This window comes from Chelonoidis abingdonii, chromosome 1 (genome assembly GCF_003597395.2).
Source record: "Chelonoidis abingdonii isolate Lonesome George chromosome 1, CheloAbing_2.0, whole genome shotgun sequence".
Classification (NCBI taxonomy): Eukaryota; Metazoa; Chordata; order Testudines; family Testudinidae; genus Chelonoidis; species Chelonoidis abingdonii.
In genome coordinates this window covers 114,923,609-114,941,016 of record NC_133769.1, presented here as the reverse complement: position 1 = coordinate 114,941,016, position 17,408 = coordinate 114,923,609, and the positions used below count along the sequence as shown (strand labels likewise).

The following is a 17,408-nucleotide window of genomic DNA, read 5'->3' as shown; positions in this document are numbered from 1 at the left end:
ATGACCTTAAGAACCCTCAATGCCCCCCAGGAGAGGGTTCACTAGCATGTAATGGCATCTCTTGACCACCTTTGTCACATACCATAAGAATGTGTTATGTAATATAACAACAAAAAAAAACTATCATGCTGGTCACGATCATTGCGATATACATGGATGAAATGTGTAAGCCAGGCAGGGTTAATAAGGGTTTCCCAGGCAAAGGAATATTGACATGCCCATCTCTTCAAGTCTTGAATGCAAATGGAATAGAGTTAGCCAGAGACAATGGGAATTATATTTGCATATTGAGTCAAGAGAAAATGCAAGTTAACAGAAGGATAAGAGCAGCAGACAACGTAGCCTCTGCACCCCAAAGAACAAACAGCAGGGGAGAGGAACTTTGTTTTGTGGTATACTTCAAAGGGATACATTTCAAAGGTTTACTGGACCATAAGAGGGGGGGGAAGGCATTGTGATTATCCATCACTGAGGGAGCATAACAAGCAATGCTTTTTGCATCTATGGTAGCAGAATCCTGGCTCTAAGGGCACGATGCTGAGGAGGTTTTTAGTGAGAAGCTGACAGATTGTAGCTTATGTTTTAGTCAATAAAAAGAAAGTTATACTTGTGTTATTTGTAAACATCCAGTCTGTTTCTACTATCCTCACTTGTCATCACTTCAATCCATTCTTTATTAATAAACTTATTGGTTTTATTGCAAGTTAATCTCAGCACAGAATATATTAAAGTGTGAATCCTCAGATGAGCTAATATGCTGGTGTGCATACTGCAGATTTGGAAATTTGTGAGTGTGCAGTGATGGGCTGCATAATGCAGGTCAACACTCTTCAAGGGGGGTGGGGGTTGGGAATGAAGTCCACCAAGTGTTACCAGCAAGGCCAAGTAAAGGCTGGCAGAGTCCCAAGAAGTTTGTCTGGCTAACAGACTGGAGTGTCAGGTAAGCAGTCGAGCAGTTTAGCAGCAAACCCCTCTCTCTGAGGCAGAGCAGGAACCAAGTGACACAGTTCTGGACATCCCAAGAAAGCATCAAAAGGTGGGTTGTGGAATAGGCATATGTAGCATCCCAAAGAACAGTTACTAGAAGGTAAATTTTTCTTCAACTCCATATATGTCCATTCTGCTGTGACTCCAAGTGGTTTTTGATGGAAGTGGGGCCAGGAGTCTCATCTGAAGAATTACTGTAGGACTACTTTCCCTACATTCATTTTGACTCTTGATGCAGTCGTAATTATGTAAATGTCTCACAGAAGTACATACAGAGGCCTGGGTTGCTACCCTCAAGTGTCAATAGGAACATTTCCCACAAATACAGTAAATATTGCATGTGCTCAGTTCAGTGCAATAAATATTTCAGGAGTGCTCCGATCTTTGGCAGTGCAAGACATGGCAATGTGGCTGGTAACCCATTAAAAAAGGTCTAACTCAGGATGATGTCTTATTCTCTCTACCAAGAACAAAACCCTTTCAGATTTCTTTTCAGCTCTGCTTCCTATTCATATAAAAAGCCAGAGCTATACTGACCGAGATGGATGTCAGAGGAAAAAAGCTTTGGATATGAATGTGGAGTGAGACCTAAGCTGTCTCTTGCCCTTGTGGAGGCTCAGCAGCCATAGCATGCTATTCCCCCACTCCTGACGTAATGGCTACTAAGGCAGCCACCTTATCCAAAATATGCAACTCAAACAAGATAAAGACTCAAATAGAGGCCCTATAAAAGAGGTAAAAAAACTAAACTCGTCACATGACAGAGTTGGATCCAGATAGCCAATCCTCAGGAATCTGGTTGCCATGGGATCAGTGGAAACAGTCCTTCTAGCAATGCAAGGGTGAAATACAAAAATTGAAACCAAATACACTTCGACTGAACTGACTGCTAGACCAGGGGTTCTCAAACTGAGGATTGTGACCCCTGAAGGGGTTGCAAGGTTATTACTTGGGGGTTGCAAGCTGTCAGCCTCCATCCCAAAGCCCACTTTGCCTCCAGCATTTATAATATTAAATATTTTAAAAAATGTGTTTAATTTACAGAGGTTGCACTCAGGCTTGTGGTGTGAAAGGGGTCACCAATACAAGAGTTTAAGAACCATTGTGCTAGACTTAGTCCAATATTTTCTGGATTGCAAACTGTAGGACACGTTGTGTGCTGCCCAGATGTAGACATTTCCACTTTCTAAAAGCAAGTAGCTCTTGTGGTAGGTTTTTTTTGTTTTTGTTTTTTTTTCCACACACACACACACACACACTATTAAGCAGAATATTCCAGACTGCTGCTGAACAGTATGCTCCTTCTGGGATTAGTCAGAGACAAACCAGTCATGAAGTAAAGCACTTGTGGGTTCAGATGCAACACCTGACCACGATTCTGGAAGATCAAGTCCCTGGCTAGCAGCAAAAGTAAGGGAGCTTTGATGGACTGCCTGCACAAACTCAAGTACCAGGGCTGTTCTTCCCAGGCTGGGGCTCTGAGGATCCCCCTGCCTCAATCTTGTTTGAGTTAATACCACTCTGGAAATAAGTATTGGTGAGTAAGCATACAGAAGATCATTCCATGGAAACATAAGCATCTGAGATGAAAGCCTGACTGATCTGTTCTGCAATAGAAATGGAGGCATTTTCCTGTTCTGCTGTTTCGCAAACAGATCCACCATAGAAATTCTACCCCCACTCAAAAGAGACCTTGACATTCTTGGCTTGAGAGACCACTTGTGATCTAGACTGAACAATCTGCCTAGATGATCTGCCAGGCTACTCTGATTTCCTGAAATATGTGAAGCCTTGAGAATTACACACAGTTACTTATGCAGAAATTCCACTGCTTAACCTGTGTCAAGAGGCAGTCTTTGACCTCTATCCCCCTACTCACTTACATAAAACAGCTGCGATGTCTGAGCACCTGTATGGCCACACCACGAATGTAGTAGGAACTGCTGACATTTGGAAAACTGCATGCAGTTCAGGAGGCCAGGTTACACAAATGTTCTTGAACCGACCAAATGTCCTGAGGTTGCAGCTCTCCCACATATGCTTCCCACCCCACAGCAGAAGCATTTGCTACTAAGTCATAAAAGGGAGAGTTGGTGAGAATAGGCCCACCCTCTACAGTCCTTATTCATCCATCAACCCAGGACCACCACCACACTGGCTGGGATGCATACAAAAATGTTCAAGTGATAAACTCACTTTACTCACATCCGCATACATCCAAGATGGAACCTGACATTTTTATCACATACATACAAGCAACCATATTCCCCCAAGAGCCTGAGGCTGTTCCGTACTGTGTAGCCTTCAAGTAGCCACAAAAGGGTCCTAGATAGTCAAAAAACTGAGTTTGGGGCAGGTATACCCTGGCCGAAGTAGAATCTAAGACTGTCCATGAATTATTTCCCTGCTGGATTATCAAGTCTACGCAGCTGAAGAGTTGGAGGATTTGATGAACGTTGCTCTCCACTTGCTGACTGGAGTGGTCCCATTTCAACAAATCACCTGGGTATGCATATAATGGGATGTCCAAATCCACAGGTAAGTGCCACTACCACCATGCACTACATCAGGGGTCGGCAACCTTTCAGAAGTAATGTGCCAAGTCTTCATTTATTTTCAGTAATTTAAGGTTTCGCATGACACTAATATAATTTTACATTCACAGAGGCCGGCAGCTGGGACCCCAGGCCGGCAGCAACATACCACGGTAAATCAGCTCACATGCTGCCTTTGGCTGACCCCTGCACTACATGAAAACCCTAAGTGCCAACAATCGCCTGAAGGGGAGTATGGTGAACTGGTAATGACCTTCTCCTACCATGAACTTTAGAAACCTTCTGTGACCCAAGTAGAGTGTCACATGGAAGTAGGCATCCTGTAAGTTAAGAGCAGCACTCCATTCTCCCAGATCTAGAGCAAGGATAACTGACACGAAAATCCATATGGAACTTCAACTTTTTGCTGCATCTGTTTAGTGTCTTAAGGTCTAGAATGGGCCTGACACCCCATCTGGATTTGAAAATTAAAAGATATTGGACTGAAAAATAAAAATAAACAAATGTCAAACTGGATGAAAAATGAGTACCATTATGTACAGTTATTTACTAATTATGTACAAAGTTAAAGGCTCGACTGTACTTAATTACAGCAACAAGCTCTGACTGCCAACAGTAAGAAGAAACTGAACGAGAGCAGGAAGGCTTCATCCTTTATATTCTTGACTCCAGGCATGAAGAAAAGCAGGGGCATACGTGGCCAAACAGATGGATACCACTAGAGAAAATGCTCCAGCACCAGTCAGACTATGCAATCACTTAAAGAATTAGATTTTGCAGCCTTCAATGCATCCACAGATTAAGGAAATTTCAAGATCTCAGAGATGAAACAGCACTTTTGAAGGTGTTGATATCAGCTACAGCATGTGCTAATAATGTATTCTGACAAGAAAGGGAAAGGCTGAAGTTTACTTTGATAAAATGTTAAAAGTTTCTCTCATTGCTTACATCCCTGTGCTGCAAGTTTTCAGCAGTGGATCTTCACCAAGACTGCGGGGGCGAGTGGAAGTGCAATTACACCCAATCCAGAAGAGTTTGGGGTTAGGGTTCCAGAATTAACTCATTGGCACACTGATCAATCTCCTTTGCAATAAAAATGCATCTATCAGACTGAAGAGTTTAGTTCTGTCTGCTAGATTGCTTCAGAAGTGATGCATGGCTACTATTGCATAATATTCTAAAATAAAGCCAACATGCATACAACCCACAGCTTTTAAACCATCAGTACTGAGAAAAATGTTCCTCTTCTCCAGTAGGAAGCATGCCATGTATGAACTGGCCCTACACTTAATATACAGATTAACTGATTACACATCGCAGTCCTTTAAGATGAAGCATTCCAGGAAAGTATGCACAGTACTGAGTATGAGACCTTCAAGTATGTTCATTTGTACAGCATCTTACAAAATGCTAAGTATGTTACATTATATGTTTACACGGGAATAAGTGTAGAAATTAATGTCATCTATCTTCTCCCCAAATAGCCAAGAACTTACATGTTGTTCCAACCACAGCTTTCTCACTGCCTTCTAGAAGATCCCAAAAGTAGAGTGATGATTGCTCCATCTGGTCTTCAACACTTGAAGCCAAAAAGGAAAAAAGTTTAGATCAGAGAAATGTTTTAGCTATTCATTTTTCTGCCTATGATAATTTGTAGTCTCCAGCAGTTCTGTTTCTTTTCTTTAGGAACAGGGTTAAAGTCAGGGCCATTCTTTTAATGCAATCACCATTAGTGCATTTTAGTTTTAAAAGCGGTTCTATGCATGGTTTACCTAGGACAGCAGCCCACTAACAGTATTCCTTATTTCAATAAGCTCTCTTCGGTTAGTACAATGTTACACAGTTGGACAATTCTAAACACTTCTGTTTGTTGTTTTAGGACCCTGGATATTGTTTTAGTTTAGCATTTTTCCACTAATGGTCAACAGTAGTTTGAAACCTCTATAATCCACTCGACAAGACTCAAGCCCAAACAATCGTTTCATTCAATATTTAGCCATTTGACCAGATGAGTATGTGTTCTATGAATTCAAGATGTGGAACGCATAAAGTGTTTATGATAAGGAGTTGCTTTATCCAAAATATTGTTGCAGATTATTCTTATAAGGTACATCTTATAGACCCGTGGCCAGCCAAGTTTAGGTTTATATGAACAAAGTCAATGGAGGCAGGTTTGTAAAGATATTTTCTCCCTACCTCATAACTTCAAGGTCTCTAGCCCATACTTTGATAAGAAATGCCTTCAAAAGGCTCACGTTACATTCTCAATATTTAGCACTAACCTAGCTGGTCCTAACCAATCAGTTGGTTTAGTCTGACATTAAGTATATTAAATTTCTAAGTGTAATCTGACAATTAGTTTTAACAGTAACTGTCTTGAATAATTCTAGTCATTCTATACCCACCATCCCATTAAGGTAAACAAATTAGTATGAAAAGCCACAGAATAGGTTTAGTCTCTTGCTGAAAGAAGCCTATTTTAACTGTGAAAGTACTTAAAGAATTCAGTAGCCTAAACACAAACTGCACATTTTGATCAGCAAGATTTTTGGTGAACTTGCTATCTGAGTAAGCAACAGCAAGAGTAGCATTGCTTCCAGCTGTACAATACAATAAGGACTGGACCTCTTACAAAACTGCATAGGTAGTATCGTGCTAAGGTCAGCCAAATATGTAGCAGGACCATACTAATAGATGAACGTGGCATGTCAGTATTGGTCAGCACTCTAGATAGTGAATAAAGGAGGCCAGAAATAGCCTTGTGGCCTTCAAATACACCAAGGTCTGACATTTTAGTACTTGGATTAATGATTTTAATGCCAAAGCAGCAACCACATTCTTTAGCCTGCTGCTTGTATTTGCGGATGATAACCAAAGCTGATACTGAAGATAAGGGCCCAAAATTATTGGCTTTAATACCTCTTTTGGCTTCTTGGAACAAAGATCTACTGCCTCATTCCACGAATACAGAAGGGAACACGTTTATCACACTTCTGCCCCTTTTCTTCAGGAAGAAGTGCACAAGTACCACTCAGAACCACCACCTGGCCTGCTTGGTGAAAGTATATTACAGTGGGAAGTACTCCCAATATTAGCACTTCATCCTGCTGTCAAACTGGAAAGACTGAAGGGCATGGTGTAGTAGGACCAGTTACAAGCAACTTGCACCACTGGGGATCAGAATGCAGGCACCTCTTCAGCAATTTGCCAACTTAAACTTTGAGCCCTGCGGGGGAAAAAAGTCACTAACCTGTGGAGTAACTTGTTCTCCAAGGTGGGTTGCACATGTCCATTCCACTCTGGGTGTCTGTACACCCAGTCATCAGAAATGTTTTCCAGCCATACCTGTTGTATGGCTCAAGCTCCCCCTGCTGCCACACATCACTGAGTGCAGGTATAAAGGGCAACGCTGGCCCTAGCTTCACCTCAGGTCTTTACTGGAACTCCAGTGTAGAGGGGTAGGCAGGTGCGTCATTTAAGGGACATGTGCACCACATCTTCAAGAACTGTTAAGGAACAATTTAACAGCTAAAGTGATTGCACTTGTGCATTACACTATTGGTGACAAGCTGTAACACTGGCAGACCAGCCAAGTTGTGTATGACCCTAATTTAACATGCATTGCAATTGTATCAGGACAATTTGTTTGTGAATTTCAAAGAGATGAACTAGACCAGCAATCATTAACCCATTCATTTGTGGTAACAGAAACCAAATGTATTTGTTTACCTATATCCTGTTAGAAGTTTAATATAACTAACATTAATTGCCTAACATTATGTACGGAACTGTGTTCAGTTAACCTCAAGACCAAAGATGAGACATTGCAGGAAATTATCTACATTGTCTTCAGCTTAACTATCTGTTATAATGGAGGATGACTAATTGTCTTATGTAAATAAGTGTAACTAGTTAACTTGTACATGCATAGAAAATACAGGATTAGCTTCAAAGCAAAGGTCCACAAACTATCTGCATTGCCTATTCTTCCTTGGAGGAAATCCCTGCTGTGAAAATTTCTAAGAGGCATATTGTCAGCCTCCTTGAGAGTTATAAAAGAGAAGACTCAGGCCTGACCCTTTCCTCTGTAGTCTGCTGAACTTTGAACAGGGGAAGTTTGAGCTGAAGGACTGATCTTCCAAATAGTTATCTGGAATACCCTGGAAAATGTACAGAGACTATCAGACTTTACATCTAAGCTGCATTTGGATTCTGACCTTTTGGGATAATTTCAGAGAGAGACTTTTACAAGCCAGCAGATATAAATGTTATGATCCTAAGCTATCAACACTGGGAAAAAAACCACTTGTAGGTATATGATTTCTTAACCATTCAATAACTTAATAAATCTTCAGTGTATTAAGGATTGGCTGACAGTGTGATATCTGGGAAAAATCTGAGACATATGTTGACCTGAGGGTAAATGTCTGATCATTTGAGATTGGTAGAACTTTAAATATGGTGAATAGGTTTTCAGTAACCTCCCACTATAATAGACTTAGTTGTCTGGATGGGAGCCAAAGGCTGGAATGCCTGAATGGGATGGTGTTTGGCTTCTTGTTAACCAGTGTGGTATTACAGAAGCTCTTTTGTTACTGGCATGGTGAATCTAATTCTAGAATAAACCACCAGTTCGGGGTGCCCTATTTCTTGCAGTCTGCTCTGAGTGTGGTATTCTCAGTGTGGCCCATCCCAGACACAAGCCATAAAAGGCGGTGTAATCGGAGGCTATTTTAATAAAGACTGGAGAACCACCCACCCAATTCTGGTTTCATCTCTGGAGTCTGGAGCCACCACAAAAGAAGAGGTAAACATGTGGACCAAGGACCAAGATGCTGCTCTACAAGTGTCTGCAACCCAAACACGTGCCAGAAAGGCCACTGAGACAGATTGCAACCTCACCTAATGAGCTGTGACTGCTAAGTGGAGTGACAGCACATGCATATATAGGAGGCGATGCAGGAAGAAATTCTCTGGGTAGAAACAGATTGCTGTCTTATTCTGTCTGCCATTGCTACAAATAGCTAAGGATTTACAGAAGTGCCTGGTTCGTTCTAGATAGAAAGTTAGATGTTTCCTGATGTCCAAGGTATGCAAACACTCTTCTTTTGGTAGAAGATGGGCAAAACAGTTTAAGAAGGTGAAGGAGTTTGGGTCTGGAGAGATGGAGACTGATTGACAACCTCGAACAGCCCATCAAAAATGACGGCTTTACACTTCCTGGGTGTCTTGAAGGGACTGAGGTGGAGCCAAAGCAGCATGATAGGAAGGCTGATGCCCAGGTCCTGTTGAGGAGATTGAGCAGAATACCAGTGCATCTGCTGAGACTGATAGTGCTGTCTAACCGGGGCAGGTATGCACAAGCCTAAGGACTTAAGGTGGCTTTAGAGTCCTTAACCTCACAGAGCTAAATGTCTATCTGGTTTGAAACTAGTGACGGACCCTCAAACAGCAAGTCCTGGATAGTATTCTGGACTTCATGTGGAAGAACAGAAGACTGCAACCAGATCTGTGCTTGGCAACTGCAAAAGCCATGGTTTAGCTACTAAGTCTGCTGTATCCAGTTGCACTTGTAGTGATGTGCCTGTGACCAGTCTGTTCCCTGGGCAAGAGGGTAGAACTCTTGCCTCACATTCCTCAGAAGCAGCTCTCAACTTCTCCATGGAGCCCCATAAATTCAAACCCCCACCTAAAAAATCTTTCTGCCAAATAAGTCCAGCCTTTTAGCATCTTTTGATGTGGCAGTGGTAGCTTCGTGCCTTGTCTCTTTCTCATTAGCAGCTATCATGACTAATGAGCCCAATCATGAGTGATTAGAGATACTCAAAACCTTGGGAGGGTATAAAGTATTTTCTTTCGGCCCTTTTTGAGGTGGGAGGCAATGAGGATGGAGTCTTCCATAGTGTCTTTATAGGCTCTAGTACTGCCTCATTAACTGGCAGAGCCACCCACAGACAATAAAATGTCAACCATGTGATGCGAGAACTCCCTGACCTGCACACTCAGGCCTGAAGACACTCTTCAACTCCTGATAAATTTTTAAATCATCATCATCAGGAGAAAGAAGAGAAGTTACCCATGATGTAACAGCTTTATCTGGAGAAGATGAATAGGAAGCCATGACTGGAAGGAATAGAATCTCTTCTACCAGCTGTTGCTCTGGCTCTAGGACCTGTTCTTGATGCTCAGTATCAGGCCTAGTACCAGACTCTGGAGACTGAGCTACCCAGTGCAGAGACTCCACCTGTCTAGACAAAGGCACCAAGTACAGATGGTGCAGGGAAGATCTGGAAGCTGGGAGAACCCCAAAGTGTTCCAAACTGGCCAGTGATATGAGGCCAGACCCTACTAGCCTGGCTATATTCCCATGGCAGTTCCCATTGATGGGTTGCCAAGACAGGCTGGGAGAGAGGATCTGTGAGGAGCCCAGAAGGTCCTGCTTTGGGCTTTGAGACATACCATCCCACTTCTGAGTGATGAGGAAGACTCCCCTTCCTCTGACTGAGGGACTGACTCAGTTTGTGTCAGGGACTGGTACTGAAAACCTGCTAACCATAGGAGTGTCACCATCATTACAGGTTTCCCCTTGGATAGTACCAAAGGGTTGCCTATGCAGGAAGCAGGCTACTGCAGAACCGAAGGTTGAATTGCCCATGCTGAATGCAGTAATGTCACTGAAGGATCCAACTCATGTGGTAACGGACACTAGCACTGACCAGCAGAGCAGATCTTGGGCCCCAAACACCTCCAGGGTAGTCACTGAGATAGTCGTCTGTGATGTGGATGATGAAATCTGTGCTTCTGGTATGGGGTTTGACAGTGCTCTTTGCAGCACTGGAGCCAACTTTTCTAAATTGGTGGCTGAATACTTCAGCTTGGGTTTCTCAGGTGCACTCTACCCAACTCCTTTTCACCCTCTAAGTCTGTTAAGAGGGATGAAGACGCTTCCCTGGCTGGGGCTTCTTTCTAAGTCTTTTCCTCAGTAGTGGCAAGGGAGATCAGTGCTGGGAGTCAGCTAAAGGCGGAGGCATGCTGCTCACTCAAGTTCCAGCACTCAAAGTCAAACTAGGACGGCTCTGACAGTGGCCTGAGCCCTGCCTTCATCAGAAGAATTTCAGCCTAACCTCCTTCATTATAGGCTTGAATTCCCTGCAAATCTGGCACTGGTCTTATGTGCCTCACCCAAGCAATTCAGGCAGCTATTGTTGGGTCACTCACTGGCACAGGCTTCAAACAAGAAGCACAGCTTGAATCAGTCATAGGGCATACCTCAGTACTGTACACAGAAGAAACCTGGAAATGCAAAAAAACACCAGTCCAAAAAAAATTTTTTTAACATAGCTAAGACTTATTATGCTAACCAGACTAAACAGTATTATATACAAAAGCTGAGAGAGAGAGAGAACGAACTGTTTTAACAGGGTTCCAATGACAGTTTCAGGTGGCAAGAAACAAAGGCTTAGGGATAGCTCTGCCCCTTATATCTGCATGCAGTGGCACATAGCAACATGGGGAGCTCAAGCTGCCCAACAAGCATGGCAGAAGGGAAAAAAAGTCTGACCATTATATGCACTGGGCACACAGACAGAGTTAATGACATGTGCAAATAAAGTGATAATCCCACTATGTGCCAGATCCCAAATTGCTGTTCCAATAAACTGTTGTGTTTAAAGTTTTTTAGAACATGCTATACATTTTATTTTAACAGTTGTTACACAGGTATTCTATTGTACGACATGGGAGACTGATTAGTGAGAAAAAAGGCAACCTACCTCAGGCCCTCATTTCTTTCTGGGCATGTCAGTTTTGCAAATCTAATGAGGTAGTCTAGTTCTTTAGAAGGCAAATATATTGCACCGTTCAAGCCACCTTTGAAATCTTTCTGAACATGCTCTTGAGTGAAGTTCTGCAGCACATACTGGACTTGCAGTATTGTACGCAGTTTTTTCTTCTCTGCTTCAAGCTTCATTATAGTTTCCCGTCTCTGAGCCTTCCTCTGTGCTTTCAGCAGCTGTGAGAATACAAAAGTGAGTTAGCCCACTAGACAGAGTATGATAACTGATTGGGTGCTGGACTGCAAATTAGAAACTGGAGGACCAGATTGACAAAGGTGGTTAGGCACCTGAAGATGCTTTTGTAAATCCCAGTAACACTTGACTTTATCTAACTCATATTTAGGCACTTTTGTAAATCACACTAAGCATGTTTCTGAATCTTTAGGTGCCTAAATACCTTTGCAAATCTGACCCTTTGTTTCTAACCCTTCACTTGATGCCAGTTACTTTATGTTTTAGTCTAGGCCAAAGAGGAAATCTATAATAAACCAGTGATGTATTTGAGGTTTGCAAGCTGTGAAGTTAAAATTACTTTGAGCGCTAATCAAAAACAATGTAATTTCCCATAGCAGAATATGGAATTCATGATACAGTTGAAATTATGAATCAGTGGCATTTTGCCCTTCTCAGCTAGATTTTACATTACTATAATTATGTTAAAATGTGTAATTATGAATATGCTATATAGTGAATTCAAAAATGGTCAAAAATGCAAGGAAATTACTCCTATTTACTACTGAAAGAATACTTCAGTACAGAAGTTCCTAGTTACCATAATACACCAGAAACCCACAAATACTCGCGTGATTTTCCTGTATTGACACAAGACAAACATTTAATTGCATGAGTCATAGCAGAAGTCATTTAGGTAACATGTAGTTCCCCAGTGTATTCTGTGACAAGGTCCCTCCAACACTTTGTGGCACACCTGTATCAAGTTCTGCAGCAAAAAAATTTAGTGATTTCCAAATCATTCCAGAACTAAGTAAAAACACACCAAAGTTGCTCTATTTAACTATTGAGCAGTAATATTTGAGGACTTTGATTTGCAGCAGTGTAATAAAGGAATATCACTTAACATGGAAGGGCTACAAGGAGTTCTTTTGCCCAGTGCTCACTTCTGGAACATTAAGCTTAGATTTTTGCAGAACCAGAGACTTAGTAAAAAGAAAATACAAGGAAAACATGAGAATCCAGTGATTATGCTTCAATATAAGCGAATAACTAGCTATTATAGCTTTTAACTCTTCATGTAAAGATCTTGTGCGCTAATATACCCAGGAAAGAACATACAATTACATGTAACAGCAACATGGCAAAGTAAGTAGTCTTAAACAGGAAAGGCTCTTGAACAGTACAAGTTCAATTTGAGTGAAACAGAGGAGTACAAGTTAGATCCAGAGGTTTAAGAAAATAATGGCTATAGGAACCCAACTTATGCATGTAGCAACTTCCAGGACTCAAGTACTCTAGAAACAGTCCTTTAACCCCCTGCTTACCATTCACTGTTCTCTCTCACTAGCTTAAGGACTAAGTTGTACCTGAAACCAATACAAATGCAAGAGGAAAGACCTCTAAGAAAGACTGCTTAGACCTAGCCAATGAAAAGACCTGTTTTATGGAACCTTCCATATCTCAGATAAGGCAAGGAGATAGCAGTGCAATGACTAACCAAGGGTAGTACCTTATCTCACAGCCCTGGATTAGAACTTTTGAAGAGGAGGATGTCTACCAGAACACCAGTAGGCTAACTTCTACTCAAGAGAACCTCAAAAGTTTTACCTAATAGGCAAAGGCTTTGTAAAGTGAAGTAACAGCCCCAGTTCTGGAATGTGAGCATTGTGTATGAGCCCCAAATACTGAGTAATTTTGCATTAGCGTTTTTGGGTCTTCATACCCAATATTTCCATCACTTTTCCATTTATTTTGTGCCTGAAGCTAAGCTGACTGGCAGGAGTGGAAACTGAGTTTTGCCTTTTGCATATAGGTGAAGTAGAATCTAGCTCAGGGGTAGGCAACCTATGTCACGGGTGCCAAAGGCAGCACACGAGCTGATTTTCAGTGGCACCCACACTGCCTGGGTCCTGGCCACCAGTCCGGGGGGCTCTGCATTTTAATTTAATTTTAAATGAAGCTTCTTAAACATTTTAAAAACCTTATTTACTGTACATACAATAGTTTAGTTATATATTATAGACTTATAGAAAGAGACCGTCTAAAAACATTAAAATGTATTACCAGCATGCAAAACCTTAAATTAGAGTGAATAAATGAAGATTTGGCACACCACTTCTGAAAGGGTGCCGATCCCCTGATCTAGCTTCTGCAGTGAACTGCACTTGGCCCACTAAGAATTGAGAATTCAGTCCTGAAACTCAGACCACCAAAAAGTTGATCCTCGTCCACTTGAACCAGAACAGCCTGGAGTTAACTAAAATTGACTGCACTTGGGGGACATATCTGAGTGGTAGTTTTATGAGACTAGATGTTCTTAAATCACTGGCCTTCATGTTCTAGCTACAGTATGTGCAAATATCTAAAGTGATCTATATCTTGACCACATTTTCACCACTCAAGACAAAATTTCAGTTTTACAGTTTATTAGATTGAGGCTATCCTGCTGTTCTACATGTTAATATTACCTGCCATAAAATCAAAATTAAAAGGCTAGAAATCTAAGTCTGCATTCTAGAAAATGAGCACTGACTGAGTCATGACTACCAGCTCCATCTTTTTAGATTAGTACCTTAGACAAAAGTTCAGAAGCTGTGTGTAATCCTGTATCTGATTATTTTACAGATGTTTAGAGCACAAAAAAGTAGGTTTTACTTACATCTTGGCTAAGTCCAGAAAAAGTCTTTTGAAGCTCCTTGGCAAACTCCAAGTTGTGTACCACTTCATCATATTTCTCCACTGCCTCCTGCAATAGGCAGATATCAAGCTAGCAGTGCATTTATCATGTGTGTTTAGTCTGTGGCTAAATCCTAACAATTTTCATAGTAAACTTTATTTCAACTATTAGGCTAAATTATACAGCTTTTATTACAGGTTCACTTTTGTTTATAAGAATATCAACTTTTAAGTAACATCACATGAAAATGTTTCCTATTGTTACAAGTAACATCCAAGATTACCATACCTAAGGTTAGTAAGAAACTCATTTTTTGGATTGGCTATTGTACAGACACTTTCACCATTTCCCCATATTCTTAACTGTAAACTCTCCAGGGCAGGGACTGTCCCTTCCTACAGGTTTATAGGACGCTTAGTGCAATGCTACCTTATCCTGATTGGGAAGTTTGGGCACTATCGTAAATTTGTATTATTCATCTGTCCCTTTAGTTCACATCAGAGCAACTATGTCAGAGCAGTGAGAGAAAATGCATCAAGATACAAAAGCAATTTTATAACCACAGAATTTCATAAGGGAACAGTATCTGAAGCTACTTCTAACTTCAAATTAACTCAAGTTATGTCCCTTTAAAAAGGTGTACAATATAGCTAACTTCATGTTCATAGAATGCTTTTGGAAATCAGTCTACTTATAGAAGTCATGCCTGGAAAAGGAATTCCTGTCTGCTTCTCTAACATCTCTAATCAAAGTTTAGTTCTCATTCAAGACCAGATAATGGAGCCTCTCTAAAATAATCACTCTTACTGTACACTGGTTGTTCAACTCCCAAGTCTGTTTCATGAAACTTGTTTACTGCAACCCCAATAGTGTGAATTGTCAAGTTTTATTAAGTGCTTTGGAGGTAGTAGTACCTGCAGTATTTCTAAATTAAAGATTAGTGTTCTGCTATTATGAGACCCGGAGTGAAAGCAGTTAGTCTAGACTATTGGTAATGTATAACGTGAAGCTTTAAAGTTGGATTAAAGGGATGCTGTTAAGTCAGTTGTGGAGCACCTCAATGGGGAGCTTGTGTTTTGTATTCTTTACAATCTCAGAGTTCAGTTAACGCCAAGAAAATATTTAGAAGAGTAAAATATTAAGGGTTGGTTAGACTTGGGTCAGATATTTACCAAGGCAAGAAGTATTGAGAATCAGAAGAGCTAGTATACAGCCATCCATTGTACTTGCATAAAAGTAAGCAGTCTTTTCCTTTTAGGCACCTGTTTAATTGTGTTCAACAATTTAAAACAGAGCACAGAAACTACCTGGGAAATTTTACTTTAGCTTCCATGTGTATTTCTGCCCATAATATTTTAAGAGATGTCACTGCATGTTAGCAACAGTTTAATTCTAATGACTTCACTTAAGGCAAGACTTTTAAGACCAGACCTTAATAGGCCAAATCTGATTATATTATATCGATGTCATGCTCATATAGAATAGCCAATTTCCACTTAGAAATATGATTTTAAGTGAGTCCTTAATCACTTTATCTTTTTGAAAAGATGTTACTACTACAGTATAATAGTGCTTGCATTGGACAGAAGTGAGTTCTCCAAGCAAATGCCAGTTAATTTAACACCGATGCCCCTACTTGGTTTCTACTCAGCACAAAGTAGAGCTCTTGAACTCAAGTTTGAGAAAGTTTGTTTTGAAACTAGCCTCCATCATGACTGTCAAATTAATTTTGGAACAAACAGAATTTGAACATAGAAGTTGCAATGTAAATTTTACCTCCTGACCTAATCTGATAGATTAGAGACACATGCAAACACATTAGCTATAAGGAAGAGGGAAACAAGTTTTAACATAGGTTGCACAAGACAAACTGAAATGTTAATCATATTTATTACTCTTATTACCATAGCACCTCAGAGCCCTAGTCATGTAGAAGTGTACAAGACACCAGACTGAACAGCTTATAGTACTTTAGGCTAATTTGTAGTCAATAAGTGGCTCCTCATCTTCCTTCCTGAGAAATCATACTAGAGTCATTAAAGAAGTCAGTTTAACATGGATAATTTCTTGTTTAATATACTGAGAGCTAACATTTGAGGTCTCCTGAAAACTAGATTAAAAGTAATCTGCAAATTTAAGAGATAAAAAGCTAGAATGGCAGCATTGAAAGTCTGTTCAGCCTGCAGAACAGTTAAGGTACAGACAACCACAAACTTTTGATCCATAGGGAGCTACAGATCACCACCTGGAGTGAATTTTCCCCACACATTAGGACTCAGTCTTCCCAAGCTAGTGAATACTAAATGCATGTTTCATTGCAGACTTGGCCCATGAATAACAGAAGAGATAATTTGAAATTAACAGTCCCTGGTGAAACAAGCTGATCATCATATGCACACTTGTTAAGTGGGGAGCATGACAGATCCTTAAATGAACCTGACTGGTCTCTTAGGGTATACAATATTGGGGTGATGCATGGCTGACTAAACTTCAGAAGAGGAGTTGCCAGGATGAAAGAGGAGCACTCCCACACAATATTAGTATTTATGAAAATTCCATCCAAGAAACTCATGTGAGCTTCTCTCAGTCCTCTTGCTGCAGGAGAGAAAAATTTTCCTTGGAAGGGAAAGTTAGCATGAGGTTGGTATAGAACAACTTTTTACGTTTAATATAAAAAAAATTATACTGAGGTTAAAGCTTGTTACACAAAATGTTATCACATTTGATATGGGCTTTCCCAGTACTTCAGTCATCTTAGTCTTCTGGTTTTTAGTTGTCTATTAATGACCTATAGTGAGACCAAGTTTTTTAAATTCTCATTTTTAAATTATTGCAAGTTAAAAAGCCATTTCTAAGCTAACATGAGGTTAACAGTAACTTAAAATGTTAACATTACTATATTTGCATCTCAGATTGAAAAAGGAAAGTCAGTGGTTTTAGTTTCACTTATCTAGTCATTTTCAGATTCAGTGTTGCAACATGCAAATTGCAAATAATTGAAGGGGATTATTTACATATTAGGTGTTATGGTAGTACTATTAGGAACACTACATGTTCCCTTCCTTCATTCCACAGCCTAAATTTTCTATCTAGATACAGCCCCTTAAAAGTGTTTCCAGAACCACCCTCCAAATAGGTTTGGCTACTGAATCCTAAAGAAAACAGGAAGAGTAGAAGCGG

General features: G+C 40.6%; 1 protein-coding gene across 3 annotated transcripts in view; it reads right to left on the bottom strand.

Moving 5' to 3' along the window:
* The window catches only part of CAPRIN2 (caprin family member 2), a 59,706-nt gene that overhangs the window by 33,830 nt on the left and 8,468 nt on the right, over positions 1–17,408 (bottom strand). For all 3 annotated transcript variants that reach the window (XM_075069154.1, XM_032763936.2, XM_075069162.1), the window contains exons 4-6: positions 14,211–14,297; positions 11,315–11,553; positions 5,039–5,121 (exon numbers count right to left, since the gene is read on the bottom strand). In XM_075069154.1, the coding sequence (XP_074925255.1) occupies positions 5,039–5,121; positions 11,315–11,553; positions 14,211–14,297 (409 nt within the window). The remainder of the gene's footprint in view (positions 1–5,038; positions 5,122–11,314; positions 11,554–14,210; positions 14,298–17,408) is intronic.